At 41.3% G+C, this 18,123-nt stretch overlaps 1 protein-coding gene across 4 annotated transcripts in view; it reads right to left on the bottom strand.

Annotated features, from left to right (window-relative positions):
- DENND1A (DENN domain containing 1A) overlaps nt 1-18,123 on the bottom strand; it is a 994,598-nt gene that overhangs the window by 380,813 nt on the left and 595,662 nt on the right. For all 4 annotated transcript variants that reach the window (XM_033960659.1, XM_033960660.1, XM_033960661.1 and 1 more), the window contains one exon: nt 4,597-4,722. In XM_033960659.1, coding sequence (XP_033816550.1) covers nt 4,597-4,722 — 126 coding nt within the window. The remainder of the gene's footprint in view (nt 1-4,596; nt 4,723-18,123) is intronic.

Below are 18,123 nucleotides of genomic sequence, written 5' to 3'. Positions count from 1 at the left end.
CTTGGGATTTTGCTCTGAGGCTGTTCCTTTGTATAAGGCACCTCCCTCTGCTCCAGGCTGTTCTCCCCATATTCCTCACCTCCCCAGGGTCTTATAACATGGGGTTTAAATGGGAATTCAGAGCCTACTTTTCCATTTGTGTCCAACCTGTCACATTGGTTAGCCCTCTTCAAGATAAGATTAGGGTTAGGCGCAGCCTTCCCTGGCCCAAGCCGAGCTTTAGGGCTAGGGTTGTGACAGTATGGCGGTATACAAAAATAAAGTTATTATTATTATTATTTTGTATCATCTGCAAATTTACCCCTCCCAATTTTACAAAAAACACACAGAGGTGTTTAGCGCCGGCCAGCACGCTGAATGCTCTGCGCTGGTCTGACGTTCATAGGACCTCTATGACCATCAAAGCAGAACACAGCATTCATCGTGACAGCTGGAACTAAAAACCTCTTGTGTGGTTTTGTAAAAAAAAAAACGGGGGGGGGGGGTAATTAACTCACTTGTTGTTCCAATTTTTAGATCATTTATAAATATGTTAAATAACACTTGTGCAAGTACGGAATCCTACGTCATTCCACTATTTACCCTACTTCACTGAGAAAAATGGCCATTTAACCTTACCCTCTGTTTTCTATCCAATAACCAATCCCTAATCCACAACAGAACACTGCCTCCTCATAACTTTTTAATTTTCTTAGGAGTCTCTCATAAGGAATTTTGTCAGAAGTTTTCTGAAAGACTAGATGCACTATATCAACTAGCTCACCTTTAGCTACATGTTTATCCACAGCTTCAAAGAAATTAAGCAAATTGGTGAGGCAAGACTTCCCTTGGCTTGAACCCATGCTCACTCTGTCCCATTAAATTATGTTTGTCTAAGTGTCCTGTAATTTTATTCCTTGTAATAGTTTCCACTATTTCTGGGGAGGGGTATAACCCATACATGAGTCTATTAACTTTTCCTACCCTCCCATGTTGATTCTAACATCTCCTCTTTCCATTGGTGTCCATCCTCCCTTTTCTAATACCACTACTTTCAGTCATACCTGTTCCCAGCACCAGAACGTGGCCCTTCTCTACTTGTGTGCTGCAAGTCATGTCGTCTGTCTGACAGGAAGTACATCACAGGGAGGGGGGACCCCATGCTTGCTGCTGCTAGTGATGGGAGAAGAGGAAACCTCAGGGGAATAGGGAGGGAAAGATGAGATTATTAGGCCTTTTCCCTGCCTCTAAATGCATAGAGCGAAAAGAGGCGTTTTTAGAGGTGGGGAAAGAGCGGGAGGTGGGCCGACCTACACCTAGGCATACAGCAGGTATAACGAAAAGTTTAGGCAGATTGTCTAGTTGGCACTTATATGTTTTGACTTAGACAAAGTCAAAACAGGTATAAGTGCCGAAAAAGAGGCCGCTGAGCTAATTGCTGCAGCTCAGCGGCCCCAGCAACTTGCCTACTGCAACTATCGCTGCAGGCAAGATGGCTCATCTCTCCTGCCGCGATGGTGATCGCCCACCCCCCTCCAAACTGTGGCACTTCGGGGTGAGCATCGTATAAGGCATCTCCCCTGCCGGCAATGCTCACCCCGCGGTTCAGAGAGGGGTGGGCAATCACCATCGCGGCAGGAGAGATAAGCCATCTCTCTTGCAGCGATCAACCCTCCCCCTCGACTACGATCGGGCAGGAGGGAGCCCAAGCCCTCCTGTCCAGTGGCACGCCCACAGGAGGGGCATAAGGCTACTGGGCCAATTCCGGTTGGCCCAGGCGCCTCAGGCCCTACCTGTGGGCGGGGTTTGAAGTGCCTGGGCCAATCAGGCCCTAAGGCCAGCCATTCGTGGGATGGCTGGCCTGCCGGACGGATGGGCTTGGCACCTGTCCATCATTTAAAGGTACGGGAAGGGAGATTGGGGGGGTCGAGGGGTCAGCAGGGGGGTCTCGTGGGTCGGCGGAGGGTGATCAGGGGTTCGGGGGGCAATCGTGGGAGGGGGGTGCGTCGAGGGCAGGAGGGCCCAGGATCCCTCCTGCCCCATCGTAATTGGCGGGGGGGGGGGGGCTTCAGGATTGCCAGGGCCAGGAGGCTTGGGCTCTCTCCTGGCCCGATCATTGGGGGGGGGGAAGGGATTCTGTAACCGGGGTTGTTTTTGACAGACACTGGTTACAGAATTCAGTTTTTAGGCGAAGGACTGGCTCCTCCTTCGCCAAAAGCCCTTGTTTTCAGCGTTTGGGATTTAGGCTTTTTTAAGGTTGATTATATGGTGTAAGTTTAGAAGTAGTGGTGGTCTGGGTGTTTAAACAGCTGAACGTAGAGGCAGGCCACTATCAAAAAAAACCTCCTTTTGGATGTTTTTTTTTTATAATGGACATTTTCCCTGCTTCTACTTGCAACGTTTAAGGGGACTTGGACATTTTTTTGATTATGCCCCTCTAAGTTTTTAAATATCAATGACAAATGTTCATAAGAAACTGCCTATAATAGTTTTTTTTTTAAATAAGATAAACAGAAACTTATTTATTTAAACATTTATTATACTGCTAAAAACTGTAGAAACAGAGCTAAATGGTTTACAGACTAATGAAAGTAAGGAAAGGAACACCAATGTACATGATAGGAAAGGAAGGAACACAAATGCAAGCATGCAAACAAAACAAACAAGGGCAGTAGTAGAAAGTGAAGTGAGGGAAAGAAGAAATCAGAAGAGGAGAAAGCACTTGTAGTACATCATCTCATTCTGAATCAGTATGATATGATTGATTTTTGCTGGATCTATCAACTCTAGCTAGTACTACTATGAGCCTGGAACCAAGAGAAATGAAGTACCCATTCAGTGGATAACAAAGGATGGCATGGTGTTGGCAGCAGTATCTCTTCAGATCACAATCAATGAAGCAAAAGTATTAATTTTCCCAGTGAATACATGAACAATACTTAGTAATCAGAGGCTGAGACCTGAAACTCCAAGACAATGACTCTCTTTAAACCTTATCAGAACTTAGCAATTAGAGGTTAGCATAAAACAAAAGCCATTGGACATTTCCAGACTGACACTATTAAAATGCATTCAAGGCTTACCAGCTAGGGAGCTAAACCAGATGTCATCACCCACCCAGAATAGAAACTAATTTTGAATTATTCCCGACTTGGGGCTGGGCCTGACTTCAAATCTCTAGGGTCCATAAAAATGGGAGATTCACCTAATCTCTTTCCCTTTGAATTGCCACTGGACGTTCTGCAACACACCTTGCTGGCTCCATGTGCTCCCAGCTATTCTACAACTGAAGAACTCTTCTTCCAGCAAGGGCCTTCATCATAGTGAGTTACTTTTAATCCAGCTTAAATTAATTATTTTGTTTCTCCAACAATATTTTATCTTGTGACCCGTTTCCCTTGTTTAAAGATCCTTAAGTTGTAACTAAAATTACTGCATTGCCTGCCTAATCTTATAAATAAAATTTGCTCTGTAAAAATAAAATTCTAGGTCTTCTTTAAATGATTTAAGTATCTGTTATTAAATATTACACAGAGCCAAGTTATAAGTAGGTAATGCATTCCCCAAATTAACATCTATTATATATATTATTCCTCTCCTTTCTTGTGTGTTATAAATCTTTCACTCTTCTAAAAGGAGGTGCATTTGCCAATAACATACAGTAATTTTCATCATGTCAAATATTATACAGGTCCAAGCAGAAAAAGACAGCAGCATGACAAACTTTTCAAGCAGCCTCATTCCAATACATGCCTTTGAACAATTGCTTTATTTTACTGAAATTAGAAATCTAATATATAAATGTTTTTGTAGTATTTAGGTTTTTACAATCCTTGTTAACATATTCGCTAAACATAAAAGCAGTGATGTATACCTCAACAATTGGAACACCAGGATATAATGTACACGTTGTTATGGTACCTTATAATGCGAGATCACCAAAGGAGCTCATGTTATGATAGATTACAGAGAATGCCAACAGGAACCTATTATAGTTAAGCTTCTGAACAGCTACACACAACATATTTGAAATTGAGCAGATTTCTTATTGTAGAAGAGCTCTCAACTGTTTCAACCCTCTCTCTACTCTATACCTTTCAACTTAATTTCATTTTTTTATGGGGAGGGGAGCATAATTTTTAAACTCTATGAAGACCTGCAAGCTTTGCACCAATGCCTAAAGCAAAATAACATGTTTACTTTCAGTTTTTTCACAGGTACACGCTAAACGGACTCATCTGCGCCTGCTGTCCCTCCAGGTAATTTTTTGCTGAAAAAGTATGAACAAAGATTTAAAAATGCCAACTATGAACATACTTTTCCTCTCTCAGCTTAGAAACTGCATCTCCACTCTCTCTCTTCCTCAGAAACACCTCCTGGATAAATGTACATATTGTATTACACCTTGTACACTTTCATCTGCATTGAGGGAAGACATTAATCTGTATGATATGCTTTTTACCCATGGAAAACATTTTAGAAACTGGGCTTCAGTATGTGGATAACCATTTTTCTTTTACTTGTTATAGAAAATGGTACATTCAGGTAAAATAAACTTGGACTAGAATATTACAAATGTATTTCAGTGTATAGTGTAACAAAAGAAAACCTACTCACAGGCTCAATTTTGAGAGCACTTCGGTAGCTGCCAAACAAAGATGCCTGGGCTTTCAGGAATGCTCGAGCAACACCATCCCCCGTACTTGATGAAACCTTCTTCAGCCTGTTCTTTAGTGAAGAGACCTAGAAATGCAATATAGCTGCATTATGTTTAGCTGGCATGACAAAGTTGAAGAAATTTCCTTATTGAAGTCAAGAAAAACTATTTTTGTTCAGTTGTAATTATGTATGCAATTCCAACAAATATTGCAAAACTATGCAAATGCCTTGCATCTTTTGCAATAGAAAATTATTGGATTCTCAACTTCATTGTTTCTAAAGGCCCCCCCTATTTATTCTGATATTGTATTGTATTTTTTGTACACAAATAAGCTAAACAATTAAACATGTAGCTCTATTCTGATTTTAATTATTTTAGTTAGATTTGCTGGACCTTCTGAACCCCTTAGAGGGGATATGATAGATACTTACAAGATCATGAAGGGCATAGAGAAAGTGGAGAGGGACAGATTCATCAAACTTTCGAAGACTACAAGAACGAGAGGGCATTTGGAAAAATTAAAAGGGGACAGATTCAAAGCCAATGCTAGGAAGTTCTTCTTCACCCAGAGGGTGGTGAACACCTGGAATTCGCTTCCAGAGGGCGTGATAGGACAGAGTACGGTTTGGGGGTTCAAAAAGGGATTGGATGATTTCCTGAAGGAAAAGGGGATAGAAGGGTATAGATAGAGGATTACTATACAGGTCCTGGACCTGATGGGCCGCTGCGTGAGCGGACTGCTGGGCATGATGGACCTCTGGTATGACTCAGCAGAGGCATTACTTATGTTCTTATGTTCCCTCCCATAGATACCAAACTCCTTCTTGAGAACCTGTGATTTTAGTTGCTTATTTATATATTAGGATTTATTTCCTGCCTTTTTACAATTCTTTATTTAGAAAAATTAACACTCTACTTACTCATCAGTACAAGAAACACCAAATACAATACCGCTAACAATACACAAGATGAAGAACAACAATTTGCATAACACTTTGGAAAGAACTCCCCCTCCCCCCTCCCCGAACAGCAGGTCACTAGCCATTGAAGCAAACTACCCTGTAACCCCCTTAATATCCAAAGATAGCCAACAAAGTACTATAGAAGCATGAAAGTAACAGCCACAATCCCTCAACCATCACCTCCCCCCAACCAATCAGTCCTAATTCGGCCCACCCACCCCAACCCCTTCACTCCTGCATTTTTGAATGTTGGAATCACACTACTAAATGGAGGGGGTGTTGTGCCAAAGCTATTACCATAAGGGGATGCCAAGTTCCATTTTTGCAAAAGGCACTGGTTTATCTAGAATCAGCCCTAATTCAGCTCCCCAAGCAAGTCACTGATTGTAATTAGATAAGATTGTGTTGCTGAATACATTAAACTGAGAAAAAAGGTGGGAGAAGGTAGCTAAGACTTGCAAATAAACTCCAGATGCAGCTGGAAGAAGAAGAATCACATGCTTCAATCAAGCTGAGGTTCCTGGAAGGCTCAATGCTGCAATGTGTGGAAACAGCAGGGGGGGGAGAGACTGAGAGATCCCCAGCCTGTCTGGACCAATTCTCTGCCCCAGAATATTCATCACCCTGGAAAAGTATGGTGGGAGAGGAGAGGGCAAAGGAAAACAAGCTTTTCTTCCCCATTTAATTTTGCCCACAGCACCGATGGCTCCTCCTCCTCTCAAAATAGTGCCATTTTAGGCAGCTGACTAGTTTGCCTAATGGTATCAGTAGTCCTGTGGTCTGTCCACATCTTGTGTTCTTAAATGGATAAATGACAAAAAAATAACATAGCCAATTACATTTTCAAGATCCTTTATTTGAAATTCCAAAAACCAAAAAACTCCAATAATCGAAATTTGACACAAACCAGAAGTAGTCAATTGCCCTGAAGTGGCACATACTGTAACCAATGCAGGCATATGCTTTTCTTCTGATCTCTACATAATTCAGGTCGGAGGGCTGGAAAGTGGCAAAGAAGAGCTTCAGATTCCATTGAGGGTGACAGTGAGAAGCTGAAAAGGTTGGAGAACTAGAAAGAAGCAAAGAAGAGTTGCAGATTCCCCTCAGGGTGGCAGTGAGAAGTAGAAAAGGTTGGCGGGCTAGAAAATGGCAAAGATAGATGCAGATTCCACTCAGGGTGGTAGAGAGAAACAGAAAAGGAAGTGTTTATCTCTGTCAATTAAACAGAAAGTTGAGGTATTGAAGAAGATTGATCAAGGTGTGTTTGTACAGTGGCTGAATAAAAAATATGGTATGGGAACAACCACTTTATGACTTAAAGAAACAGAAAGATAAGTTGTTGAAGATTTACAGTTAGAGTGATGATCAGAAATGAATGAAAACCAGAAAAAACATTGTATAGGGCAGAAAACGAAGATTTAGATTGTGTGTCAATTGAGTGGGTTCACCAAAGGCTTGAATGCATGCCATTGACTGGTTTGATCATGGTAATGAACAAGACAAAAAATACCATCAAGAACTGAACATTGACAGCGAGTGTGAATGTTCAGAAGGTTGGCTACAGAAATTTAAGAAGTGCCATGGTTAAATATTTCAAAATTTGTGATGAAAAAGCTTCTGCTGATTACAAGGCAGTTGAAAGTTACATTAATGAATTTGCTAAGTGGATATCTGATGGAAACCTTGGCCCTGAACAAATTGACAATGCTGATGAAACAGCTCTCTACTGGCTCTATGTTCCCAGAAAAATACTGACAACAGCTGATGAATGAAGGCCATTCCACGTCAAGTGGTCTAGGCCAGTGGTTCCCAACCCTGTCCTGGAAGACCACCAGGCCAATCGGGTTTTCAGGCTAGCCCTAATGACTATGCATGAGAGAGATTTGAATATAAAGGAAGTGATAGGTATGCAAATCTGCTTCATGCATATTCATTAGGGCTAGCTTGAAAACCCAATTGGCCTAGTACTAAATCCTACTTATTTGCACACATAATACCTGTATCATTTTCTATGTTCATCTTAGATTTACATATATCCTGATTACTCTAGTTATCTGTACTTTGATTATCATATCCTTAGCAATTCTAGGTATCTCCCTGCTGCAATCTGCTGAGTGACAGTGGCAGGGAACTCCCAAACCCCACCGCTTCGGCCAGCAGGAGAGATGCCCACTCCCTCCCGTCGCCATCCCTGAACCCCCATACTGTCCACAGCAGGAGGGATACCCACTTGCTCCTGATGGAACCCCTGAAGCAACCCACGGCTTAATGCAATTAGCAGAGGAATAAAAATTCAAGACTTTCTCAAGGATGACATTTATGCACTTGCCAATGCCTGGAAAGATGTATCTAGATCAGTATTAAAAAAAATTATTGGCATAAACTTTGGCCATCTATAATGTTCATGCACACTCTTTCCATAAACAACATGGTGCTCATTCATTAGCTGCTGTTAGTGTTAGAAAATTGTTGAGATATGTACTCCTGTATTTTATATCTGTCCTACATGAAAATTTGAGGCAGGGACACTGGCTTAAAGTGTTTAATGTCTGCCTTATTTTGAAATTAAAACAAGTTTGGTGGCAATGTTATGGTCTGTCTTTTTCTGACTTAACATTACCATTCCGAAAACCACAATATGCGTGGTCCCAAGGATTTTGGATAATGGATCTTGTACCTATATCACAGAAATTTTTAGAAAGACTTATTTTGCAATATAAATGCTTCAGTGGTGTTCATGTGTGCAAAATTAGTATTATAACAACATCTTATATTACTAATAACTTTATTTAAGAACATATGAAATAACACACTACCATCGGATACCCAACAGATAAGCAAACAACCATCGAGTACTCAACATATACAAAGAGTAGATCTAATCCTTGCAGCTCACTCCCAGGTATAAGTTGTGGCCATAGACAGAGGAATGCTGTTTTGTTTGGGGGAGGGGGTGCCTGGGCCTCCGCCCTAGTCAGCAGAATCCTGTAGTACAGCCTCTCACCATCTCCCAACATCCCCCCACCTCCTCCTAGCACTGTACTTTTAAATTTTCGGGCAGCCGCCACGCAGCATCAATGAGCAGGCCTGCCCCCAAAAGTAGAATGAAGGGTTCCGGGATTGGCCTGCTCATTGATGCTGCTCGGCAGATGCCTGAAGATTTAAAAGTACAGCACTGGGAGTGGAGTGGGTGGGCAGGAACTGACAATCTTTGGAGAGGCTATGGCCCTTGTGGCCTTCCCTGTTCCGACGCCCATGGTGGTGGTTATCCAAAGTTAGCTTAGTTTGTTTTCTGCAGAATTTGGATCACACCTGACACAGGGAATCCTGAGCACAGTGCCACAACACCACTACTTCTATCTAATGTGTAATTTTTCCCTTTTATTTTAAACCCTGATATCCCACTTGTTATCTTTTCTTCATCATGGTTACATCATATGAACCTTCAATTCCTTGCAGGTTGTGATGCCATTTATTAGATCAACACAAGAATTATGCAGGGCTAATAAAGTATATGAGACTATGAATCCACACAGGTCCTTCCTTCAGAACTCAAATTTGCTTTATGCTGTCTCTTCCTAAAGGAACTTACATTCCCCCCTCCCTGCCTTTTTACAAAGCTGCGTTAGGCTTTTTTAATGCAGGCCATGGTAGTATTAGATCCAACACTCATAGAACCTGTGTGGCCTCACAATCTCATAAGCTATGCATATATCTGTTAGTGTGTAACTTTGAGCAAGTCATAAAATTTGCTTGTTTACATTTTAACCCCCCTTTTTACGAAGCTGCGTTAGGCTTTTTTATTGCCAGCCTTGACGGTATTAGCTCTGACGCGCATATAATTCCTATGTGCGTTGGAGCTAATACTGTTGTGGCCGGCAATAAAAAAACCTAACGCAGCTTCATAAAAGGGGGGATTAAAATGTAAACAAGCAAATTTTATGACTTGCTCAAAGTTACACACTACTACTACTACTACTACTATTATTATTATTATTAATTATTTCTTTTTTTTGTAATTCTTTATTCATTTTTATAACTTACATCAAGTGCATCAAAAGGTATCAACCATTTTAACTCAAATATATCACTTGAAACTCTACAATTCTTCATATTAGATAGAATTATCCCTTTCCCTCCCATCCTTTCAACATCTCATAAGGCTTATACCATATGATAAAATCCCCCCTCCCCATTCTTACATTTGTACAAATCAGGGAAAATAATACTTATTCATTGCAATAATTTGTTAATGGCCCCCACACATCTTGAAAGTTATTAAAATTTCCTTTCTGAATAGCTAATGTTCTTTCCATTCTATAAATATGACACACTGAATTCCACCAAAAACTGTAGTTTAATCTATTCCAATTTTTCCAATTGCATGTTTCTTGTTGTATGGCAACTCCTGTTAAAATAAGTAAGAGTTTATTATTTTTGGAAGATATTTGGCTCTTAGCCCTCATAGACAAGCCAAATAATATTGTATCATATGGTAATGCCACATGATTTTCTAATAAACTATTAATTTGGCCCCAAATTGATTTCCAAAAATCTATAATAAATGGACAATAGAACAATAAATAGTCTAAAGTCCCTGCTTCAAGATGACAATGCCAACATCTATCAGACTTAGAGCTATCTAATTTTTGTAAATGAACAGGGGTCCAGAATGCTCTATGCAACAGAAAAAACCATGTTTGTCTCATAGATGCAGACATTGTGCATCTCATCCTCCAAGACCAAATTCATGGCCATTTGTAACAAATATATATATAGCTTATTAATCTATCAATATACAATATTGCTATCCTGAATAGTATGGTTTTATACTGAAATCTTTAAAATTTAAAAATGAATTATTCTCCTATGAACAATTCACAAACCCTATATAGACAAAAAGTTTAACAAAAAAGGATTTTAAAAAGTGCCCTTACTGATAATGGTAGCATTCTCATCCTTTGAAATAGTCTATCAAGGAAAATGTTTTTCTTTCCAATTCTCAAAGGCGCCACACCACCTGTGCATCCGATTATTCCTCACTTAGCCTTCAATGCCCTTTTTTTTTCATTCTAGAGGTGTTTAATTACCTCAGATTCAAAGGGCTACATTTAAGGTGATCATACTCCTAATGGTCTCATTACCATTTACACAAAGAAAATACTCATTGATTGTAACTGAGCAAATATCAACTGTATACCTATTCAAGTATGAATTTTTAAAACCATAGAAGCATAGTCCAACAGCAACATGGTAGTGCTATGCATTGTCATTTAAAGGACAAGAGTTTGATTCCTAGTCCAGCAGGGGCTAGGCATGCTGTGTTCACAAACCCTGGGAAGGGTGATATACCAGTCATTACTCAATGATATTCAAAAGGGTTTAACCAGGTAGGAGAGGAACACAGGGCTAGCTAGTTGCTGATATTCAGTGGCACTTAACTTGAGTGGTGATGTTGAATATCATATCTAACCGGCCATCCCCCTTTTTGACTAGGTTAGAGGCAGGTTGAAAGTGGAGACAGAGCAAAACACCAGCTTGCTTAACCTATTAGTAGCCATATTCAATCCTCTAACCAACTAAGTGTATACAGGTAGGACAGCAAAGCATCAGCTGGAGCCCGGTTAACTTCTGGATCAGCTGACATACCTTAGCATTGAATATATGGAATTAGGTCAGCCTGTAGCTAGAAGCAGGGTCGGCGTTAAGAGAGGGCAAACAGGGCAACTGCCTTGGGCCCCACAACTCCAGGGGTCCCCAAGGTCAGGCTCTCTCTGCTGTGCCCCTTCACTGGTTTCTACTCTTTTTATCCACCCCTGCATGCCTCTACCTTAAATTTGTTGTAAAAGTTGCCAAGTGGTGGCAGTGACTCATAGTACTGCCCTGCTGCCGGCCCTGGCGCCTTCTCTCAACTGCAGCCCACTTTTATAACAAATTTAAGGTAGACACACATGCTGGCGGGGGGGGGGGGATAGGGGGGAAAAGGAGTAGATGCTGGGGAAGGGACATGACAGAGAGCACCAACCAACAGGTATGCCGGCCACCTAGAAATAATACTCCTCCTGAGACATGTTGGATTTGGGGAGAGGTAGAAGGAAGATACAGGACAGGGAGGGAGTGGGAAAAGAAAGAGATATTGGACTCAAGTAAGGGAAGAAGGGAGAGATGCGAAACTCAGGGATGAGGTAAGGGAAGGAGGACTGGAGGGAGATAAGTCAGATTTGAAAAAGAGATGAACTTGGAGTGCAGAGGGGTTAGGAGGAGGACAAGGAAAAGTGGCAGAGTGGGATAAAAGGTGACAGAGAGAGATGGACTTAGAGGAGGATATAGGGAGAGATGGACATGGAGGGAAGAGGAGATGAAGGGGTTCAGGGAGAGATGACAGAGGGGAGCAAAAGAGAGAAATGGACTTGGAGGAGAAGGGCAAAATATGGAGAATGCAAAATGGGAAAAGGAAAGATTGAAGGGAGGGGCAGAAGTGGGAGAGAGAGATGGACAACTCAGGGAAAGCAGAGGAGGGAGAGTATAAATGGACAGTAAAAGGCAAAGGGGAGATGGACTCAGGGCCAGAAAGGGGAAGGGAGGGAGTATAGATGTCAGATTTGGGAGGAGGGAATAGAAAGACAGGAAGGAGAGATGCTGGAGTTGTGGGAGGGATAGAGAAGAAAAGGAAGGAATGAAATTCTGGGTTACAAGGGTGGAGAAAGTGTCAAGAAGGAGAGATGCTAGAAATAATGGATTCCTGTGGTAAAGTTATCAAGGAAACAAATGAGAACAGAATAATGAAAATAGAGAGTAGAAATGTAGTAATGGGAAGCAGATAAAAGGGAATAGGAGGATGTGAGGAGGAGGAAGAAAGTTGATTAGATAAAAAATAAAAAGGAATAACAATGTTCCCTCTAAGCTGTGCAGCCATGCATCTTTTGGTAGCAGGTCACACAGCTGCTCAACCTCACTGTGCACTGAAAGAAGGACAGAACAATAACAGACAGACAGGAAATCCTGATAAGAGAAGAGAAAACAAGGAAAAACAGAAACCAGAGACTGGGACCATGGTTAGAAAAATTGCAAAGATACAAAAAATAATTTTATTTCCTGTTTAAGATAAAAGTAGTATGGTAGCAAAGCTATGTTAATAAATAAAAATAGAAAATGGAAATAAGGTGCTATTTTTATTGGACTAATTTTAATATCTTTCTGACAAACTTTCAGAGACCAAAACTACCACCTTTCTCAGGTCAGAACAGAATACCATAACAGCAGTGAATTGTCCTGACCTGAGGAAGGGGTTTTGATCTTGGAAAGCTATTTGAAAAATGTATTTAGTTTAATAAAATGGTATCGTATTTTACATTTTTGCTTTATTTGTAAGTGTAATGTAGTGTTTGGAATATGTCAGTTTTGGAACATGTTTTTGGAACATGTTTTGGAATATGTCTATATTTGCAACTTCAACATGTATTACAGGTTTCTCTTTCTCTAGTGTTGCACTGTTTGCAGAGTCTGGTTTCTTGGGGGTTCAGTTTAATTTTAATTTCTATTTTAGTTTGTGGTTACTTATTTTATACTGGGTGAGGGTTTGTGTTCTGCATGTGTGAAAGAGACATGGCTTTCCATTAGCATTGGTGCTGGTATGGTATATTATGCTTTTTAAGATCTATTTGCAAAATTTTGTGTTATATGCTACACAACAGTGGATATCAGAGAGAGAGTTTGTGTTGCTCTCAGTGATTTGCCACCATAGTTTGTATATTTGTGACAGGGTGAAGTTCCTGTCACTGGCCAGCAGTGGGAAGCCTCAGCAGTTGAAATTTAACTCATTTGCATATAGGATCCTACAAAGGCACCTGGGAGCTGTCCATTCACCCTGAGTGAAAAAGAACAGCTCTAGGACAGAGCTGAGAACGGCAAGAACTCTTATGGGAGCTTGGGTGACCCTCAGGATGAAGAATGCTGGCTTCAGCCTGACTCCCGGTAAGCCCTCAATACAAGTACTGACTGGTATTGACTGACAGAGGGCCCGGTACAGTTGAGAGTCTGACTAGTATTGATGGGGGACCGTGGACGGGGGTGAAGATGTGGCACTGTGGCTTAAATAGCAGACCTCTCTAAGCCTGGAGGATGTATGGGAAGCAATTTGTTGGTATGTGCAAACATAAGAAAATATACACATTTTATATGTAAAAAGGTATGTAGCCAGCAGATGGTCAGGAAACTGTGAACGAGTAATAAGAATAAAAAAGAAAAAATATGTGAGTCCTTGCTGGACCATTAATGAAACTCTGGTAATAAAAGTTGAATTAAATGAAATCTACAGAGGCAGAAATCTAAAACTTTGCCTTTCAACAAAAAGACTTCTTGCCCTCCTTTATTTCCTATTCTTATCTCTGGGTATTGTTAGCTGAATAATTTGTTGGTATGTGCAAACACAAGAAAATGTGGAGGGGCATAATCGAAAGGAACATCTAAGTCCGTTTTTGTTTAAGTCGCAAGTCGTCCAAAGTAAAAAACAACTTAAGATACATTTTTGAAAAATACGTCCAAATTATTTTCAGTTTCGAAAATCGTCTAACTATACGTCCTGCCGGCCTGATCGTCCAAGCTGCTAAATCATCCATCTTTATACCACATTTTTGTCCAAGGCAAAAACGCCTAGAAACAGACCTTTTGGATGTGGGAGGGGTCTACAAAGTGACGGACTGGACAACCAGACATGGCACCTAAATAGTGGGGTACCTTACAGGGCACTGCTGTGAACTTCATAAAAAGGGTGCCATGTCTTCATATCACTACAGCTCCCTTATAGATAATGGTGAGCCCCAAAACCACCTCCAATCCCCTAGACCCACCTATCTCTGCCACCCCAATAGCCACTTATAGGGCAGTACAAAAATGTTTGTTTGTTTTTAGGGGAGTGCACATGTTTAACCAGCAATACAGTGATTACAGTGGCTTATGGGCATGGGTCCTCCTCTCCATGGGTCCCTAACCCACCCCCAAGACAACTTAAGCCGCCTCTGTGCAGTTCGACTAGGCTTTCCTATGCCAGGCTGCCAGGTGATGATGGTCTGGAGGCTGAATTTTAAAGGTATGATTATGATTTGTATGGGGTTGGGGGGGCAGTGATCACTGGGGTAGTGTGTGGGGGTCTGTAGTTTGTGTCTGCAGTGCTTATCTGGTGACTTTAGTTGGGTTTTTGTGACTTAGACCATGTTTTAAATGGTCTAAGTCACAACGTCCAAGTTCCGTCTATGCTGTGCTGTATAACTTTCGGTTATACATGCAGTATGACTAAGTCTAAGCCTGCCCACATCCCGCCCTCGACACTCCTCCTGAAATGCCCCATTTAGCTATGGTCGTTCAACGGCATTGTGAAGGCCTAGGTCATTTTTAAATACATCCAAAACCCGGTTTTGTTATCGGCACTTGGACGTTTTTGACTGATAATCGTCCAAGTGCCGACTTAGTCCGGTTTTTGGACGTTTTTCTCTTTCGATTATGAGCCTCATAGACTTTTATATATAAGAAGGTATGCAGCCAGCAGACGGTTAGGAAACTGTGAATGAGCAATGAGAATGAAAAAGAAAAAATAAGCGAGTTCTTGCTGGACCATTAATGAAACTCAGGTAATAAAAGTTGAATTAAATATAACTGAAATCTACAGAGGCAGAAATTTAAAACTTTGCCTTCAACCAAAAGACTTCTTGCCCTCCTTTATTTCCTGTTCTTATCTCTGGGTATGTTAGCTGAGCTCTGGTTTCCTGTCTTTTTTCTATGTCACTTCTTCTTTTGCTCTCATGTTTTACTTTTATAATAATGTATTTAATTAGATTTTAGAGTTAAAAGCCTTACTTATTTGATATTTCTTATAATAGTTATATAAGATTGTATTGTGTGTGGTGTGTATGCCTGGGGCCCCAGAATGAATGCTTGTGTGTGTGAGTTTGGAAATTTGTGTAGCATCCAAAAAGGATTGTGTTATAAAGATATGCTTGGTTGTTCCTGCTGTTTTCAAATTTTAGAATGGTATGTATAAAAGCAGTTTTCCAAAGGCTCTTCTAATCTTTGCTTCACAAACATGACTTCTAGTTTCTTGTGCTGTGGCGCTGCTAGAAAATGCAGGACTAATCTTGAGGTTGAATTTCAGAATATAGATTTGCCTCTCATACTTTATTGTGAACTTTAATACTCTGGTTGTTGCTGTATAATTAAACATTTAAGTTTTTAATGAGTTAAGCAAGATACTGCTGTTATTTAAATAATAAAGCAAACTTAATTGTATCATATAAAGCAGGGGTGCACAACTTCGGCCCTCGCTAGGCCAAGTTTTCAGGATTTTCCAAATGAATATGCATAAGATCAATATGCATACCAAATGCAGGCAAATAGAAGCATACAGTGATATGGGGACTAAAACTATGCCAGGGTACACCTGGCGGGGCCTCTGTGTATGCGGATCACCGGACTTGATGGACCCAGGGTCTGATCCTGAGATAGCAATTCATATGTTCATGCAAATTCAATGGGGAAATCCTGAAAACCCGACTGGATTCGGCCCTCGAGGGCTGGAGTTGTGCACCCCTGATATAAAGCAAACTGTAAAGAATGTCTTATATGGCATGGAAATATTCATTTATTTTATTTATTCAATTTTCTATATTGTTCTCCCCAGAGAGTTCAGAATAGTTTACATTAATTTATTCAGGTACTCGGGCATTTCCTCCTGTCTGATCTAGCAGGCTCAATCTGTCTAATGTACCTGGGGCAATGGGGGGGGGGGATGAGGAAGGGGAGATTACATGACTTGCCCAGGGTCACAATGAGCCGGGTGGGTTTGAACCTACAACCTCAGGGTGCTTATGCTATAGCTTTAATCACTGTATCACACTCTCCCCTTTTAACCAATTGTGTAAAGCTTGGGAAATGATGTCACATAGTATTTTAACATAATAGTATATAGGAAGATGAAGCCAAAGTAAGTTGAGGACTCTGTACAGATAGTTAAATAGTTTGAAACTCTCTTTGAGACTCCTCCTTTATATACAATTATATTATTATTATTATTATTGGGATCTTTATTGAAAGGCTGCATTTGTAATTAGTTGGCTTTTGATACATACTGAATAAATATTTTCAATTGGAAATACATATACTTGTACTCTTGATCCAAAATCTGTTGGGCAGGGGCCACAGTCTCCCTTGCTCATTGGTGCAGTGGAGAAATACTCTGTTCTGTATAGGCTGACTTGTGCTGACAGCCCCGCCTTGCCCTAGCCTATCTGGTAGAGTTTGGAGTGACTGGAGAGAACTCAATCTTGATCACCAATAGAGGGCCCAGTGGAGAGTGCTTGAAGGACTTGGAGAGTCCTAAGGGAGAGTGCTTGGGGAACCTGAGAGGCTGGCAATCACAAAGAGTGGTAGTGGCCCCAGAGTAGAGGGTGTCTGAGGGACCAGGAGAGTCCTCAGTATGAGTGTCTGATGGACTGGGGAAGCCCTCAGGGAGTTACCAGTGACAGAGAATCTGTGGAGGGACCAGCATACCAGTGGAATCTTGGCTGACACTGGCTGGTAGAGAGACCAGTGGGAAAGACTTGTGGTGACCAGTGGAGGAATCAGAGTGACTGGCTGGAGCCAAGAGGCTGACAATCAGAGGGACTGGTGGTATCCAGGACCAACGGGGACCCAAGAGGCCAGCAACTAGAGTGAGTGACTGGTGGCGACCAGAAAGACTGGTACCAGAATGTCCAGAGATGACTAGTAGTGACTGGAATGAGTGACCGGTGCTGACCAGAGGGGCTGGTGAAGGCTGAAACAATCCTTGGCAGCCTGAGAGACCAGGGAAGTGTTGAAAGAGCCTGGACATGTGTTTTAAGAACTGTGCTATTAAAATTGTGTCCGGAGGAACCTGACAATACTAGTAGGGAAGACCAAAAGAGCCTGGGAGTGATGAAGCGATGGGTGATGACCATTTGGTCCATGTACAATGTTGAATTCTAAAGTGAAACTGTCTACTCAGGGGCAGCCCTATAATTAGAGTGAAGCAGAGACCTCAGATGGCCCTCTTCAGGGAGTGGCATTGCAGCATAAGTGGTCCAGAGGGAGACGATGAAAATGGTATGGGGCTTCTAACAAAAAACGTATAAGAAGAGACTGGAAGACCTGAATATGTATACTCCAGAGAAGAGGAGTGAAGGGAGATAAGATACAGATGTTTGTATTCTTGAAAGGTATTAATACAGAAGCAAACCTTTTCTAGAGAAGGTAAAATGGTAAAACAAGAGGGCATGAATTGAGGTTAAGGGGTAGTAAAAAAAACTTAGGAATAAGGTCGGGACTTTTTTTCTTTTTCACAGAGAAGGTGGCTGATGTCTGGAATGCCCTCCTGAGGGAGGTAGTGATGAAAATGGTGACAGAATTAAAAAATGCATGGAATTAAATGAAGATGATGGATCGAGATAGGGGATGGGTGGAAGGGACAGGAAGTAAAGGGAGATGGAACTGGAAGATGGTGGAGGAAAAAGG

The sequence above is a fragment of the Geotrypetes seraphini genome, chromosome 10, assembly GCF_902459505.1.
Source record: "Geotrypetes seraphini chromosome 10, aGeoSer1.1, whole genome shotgun sequence".
Lineage (NCBI taxonomy): Eukaryota > Metazoa > Chordata > Amphibia > Gymnophiona > Dermophiidae > Geotrypetes > Geotrypetes seraphini.
The sequence above is the reverse complement of the archived record's forward strand: the minus strand, read 5'-3'. Positions and strand labels throughout refer to the sequence as shown.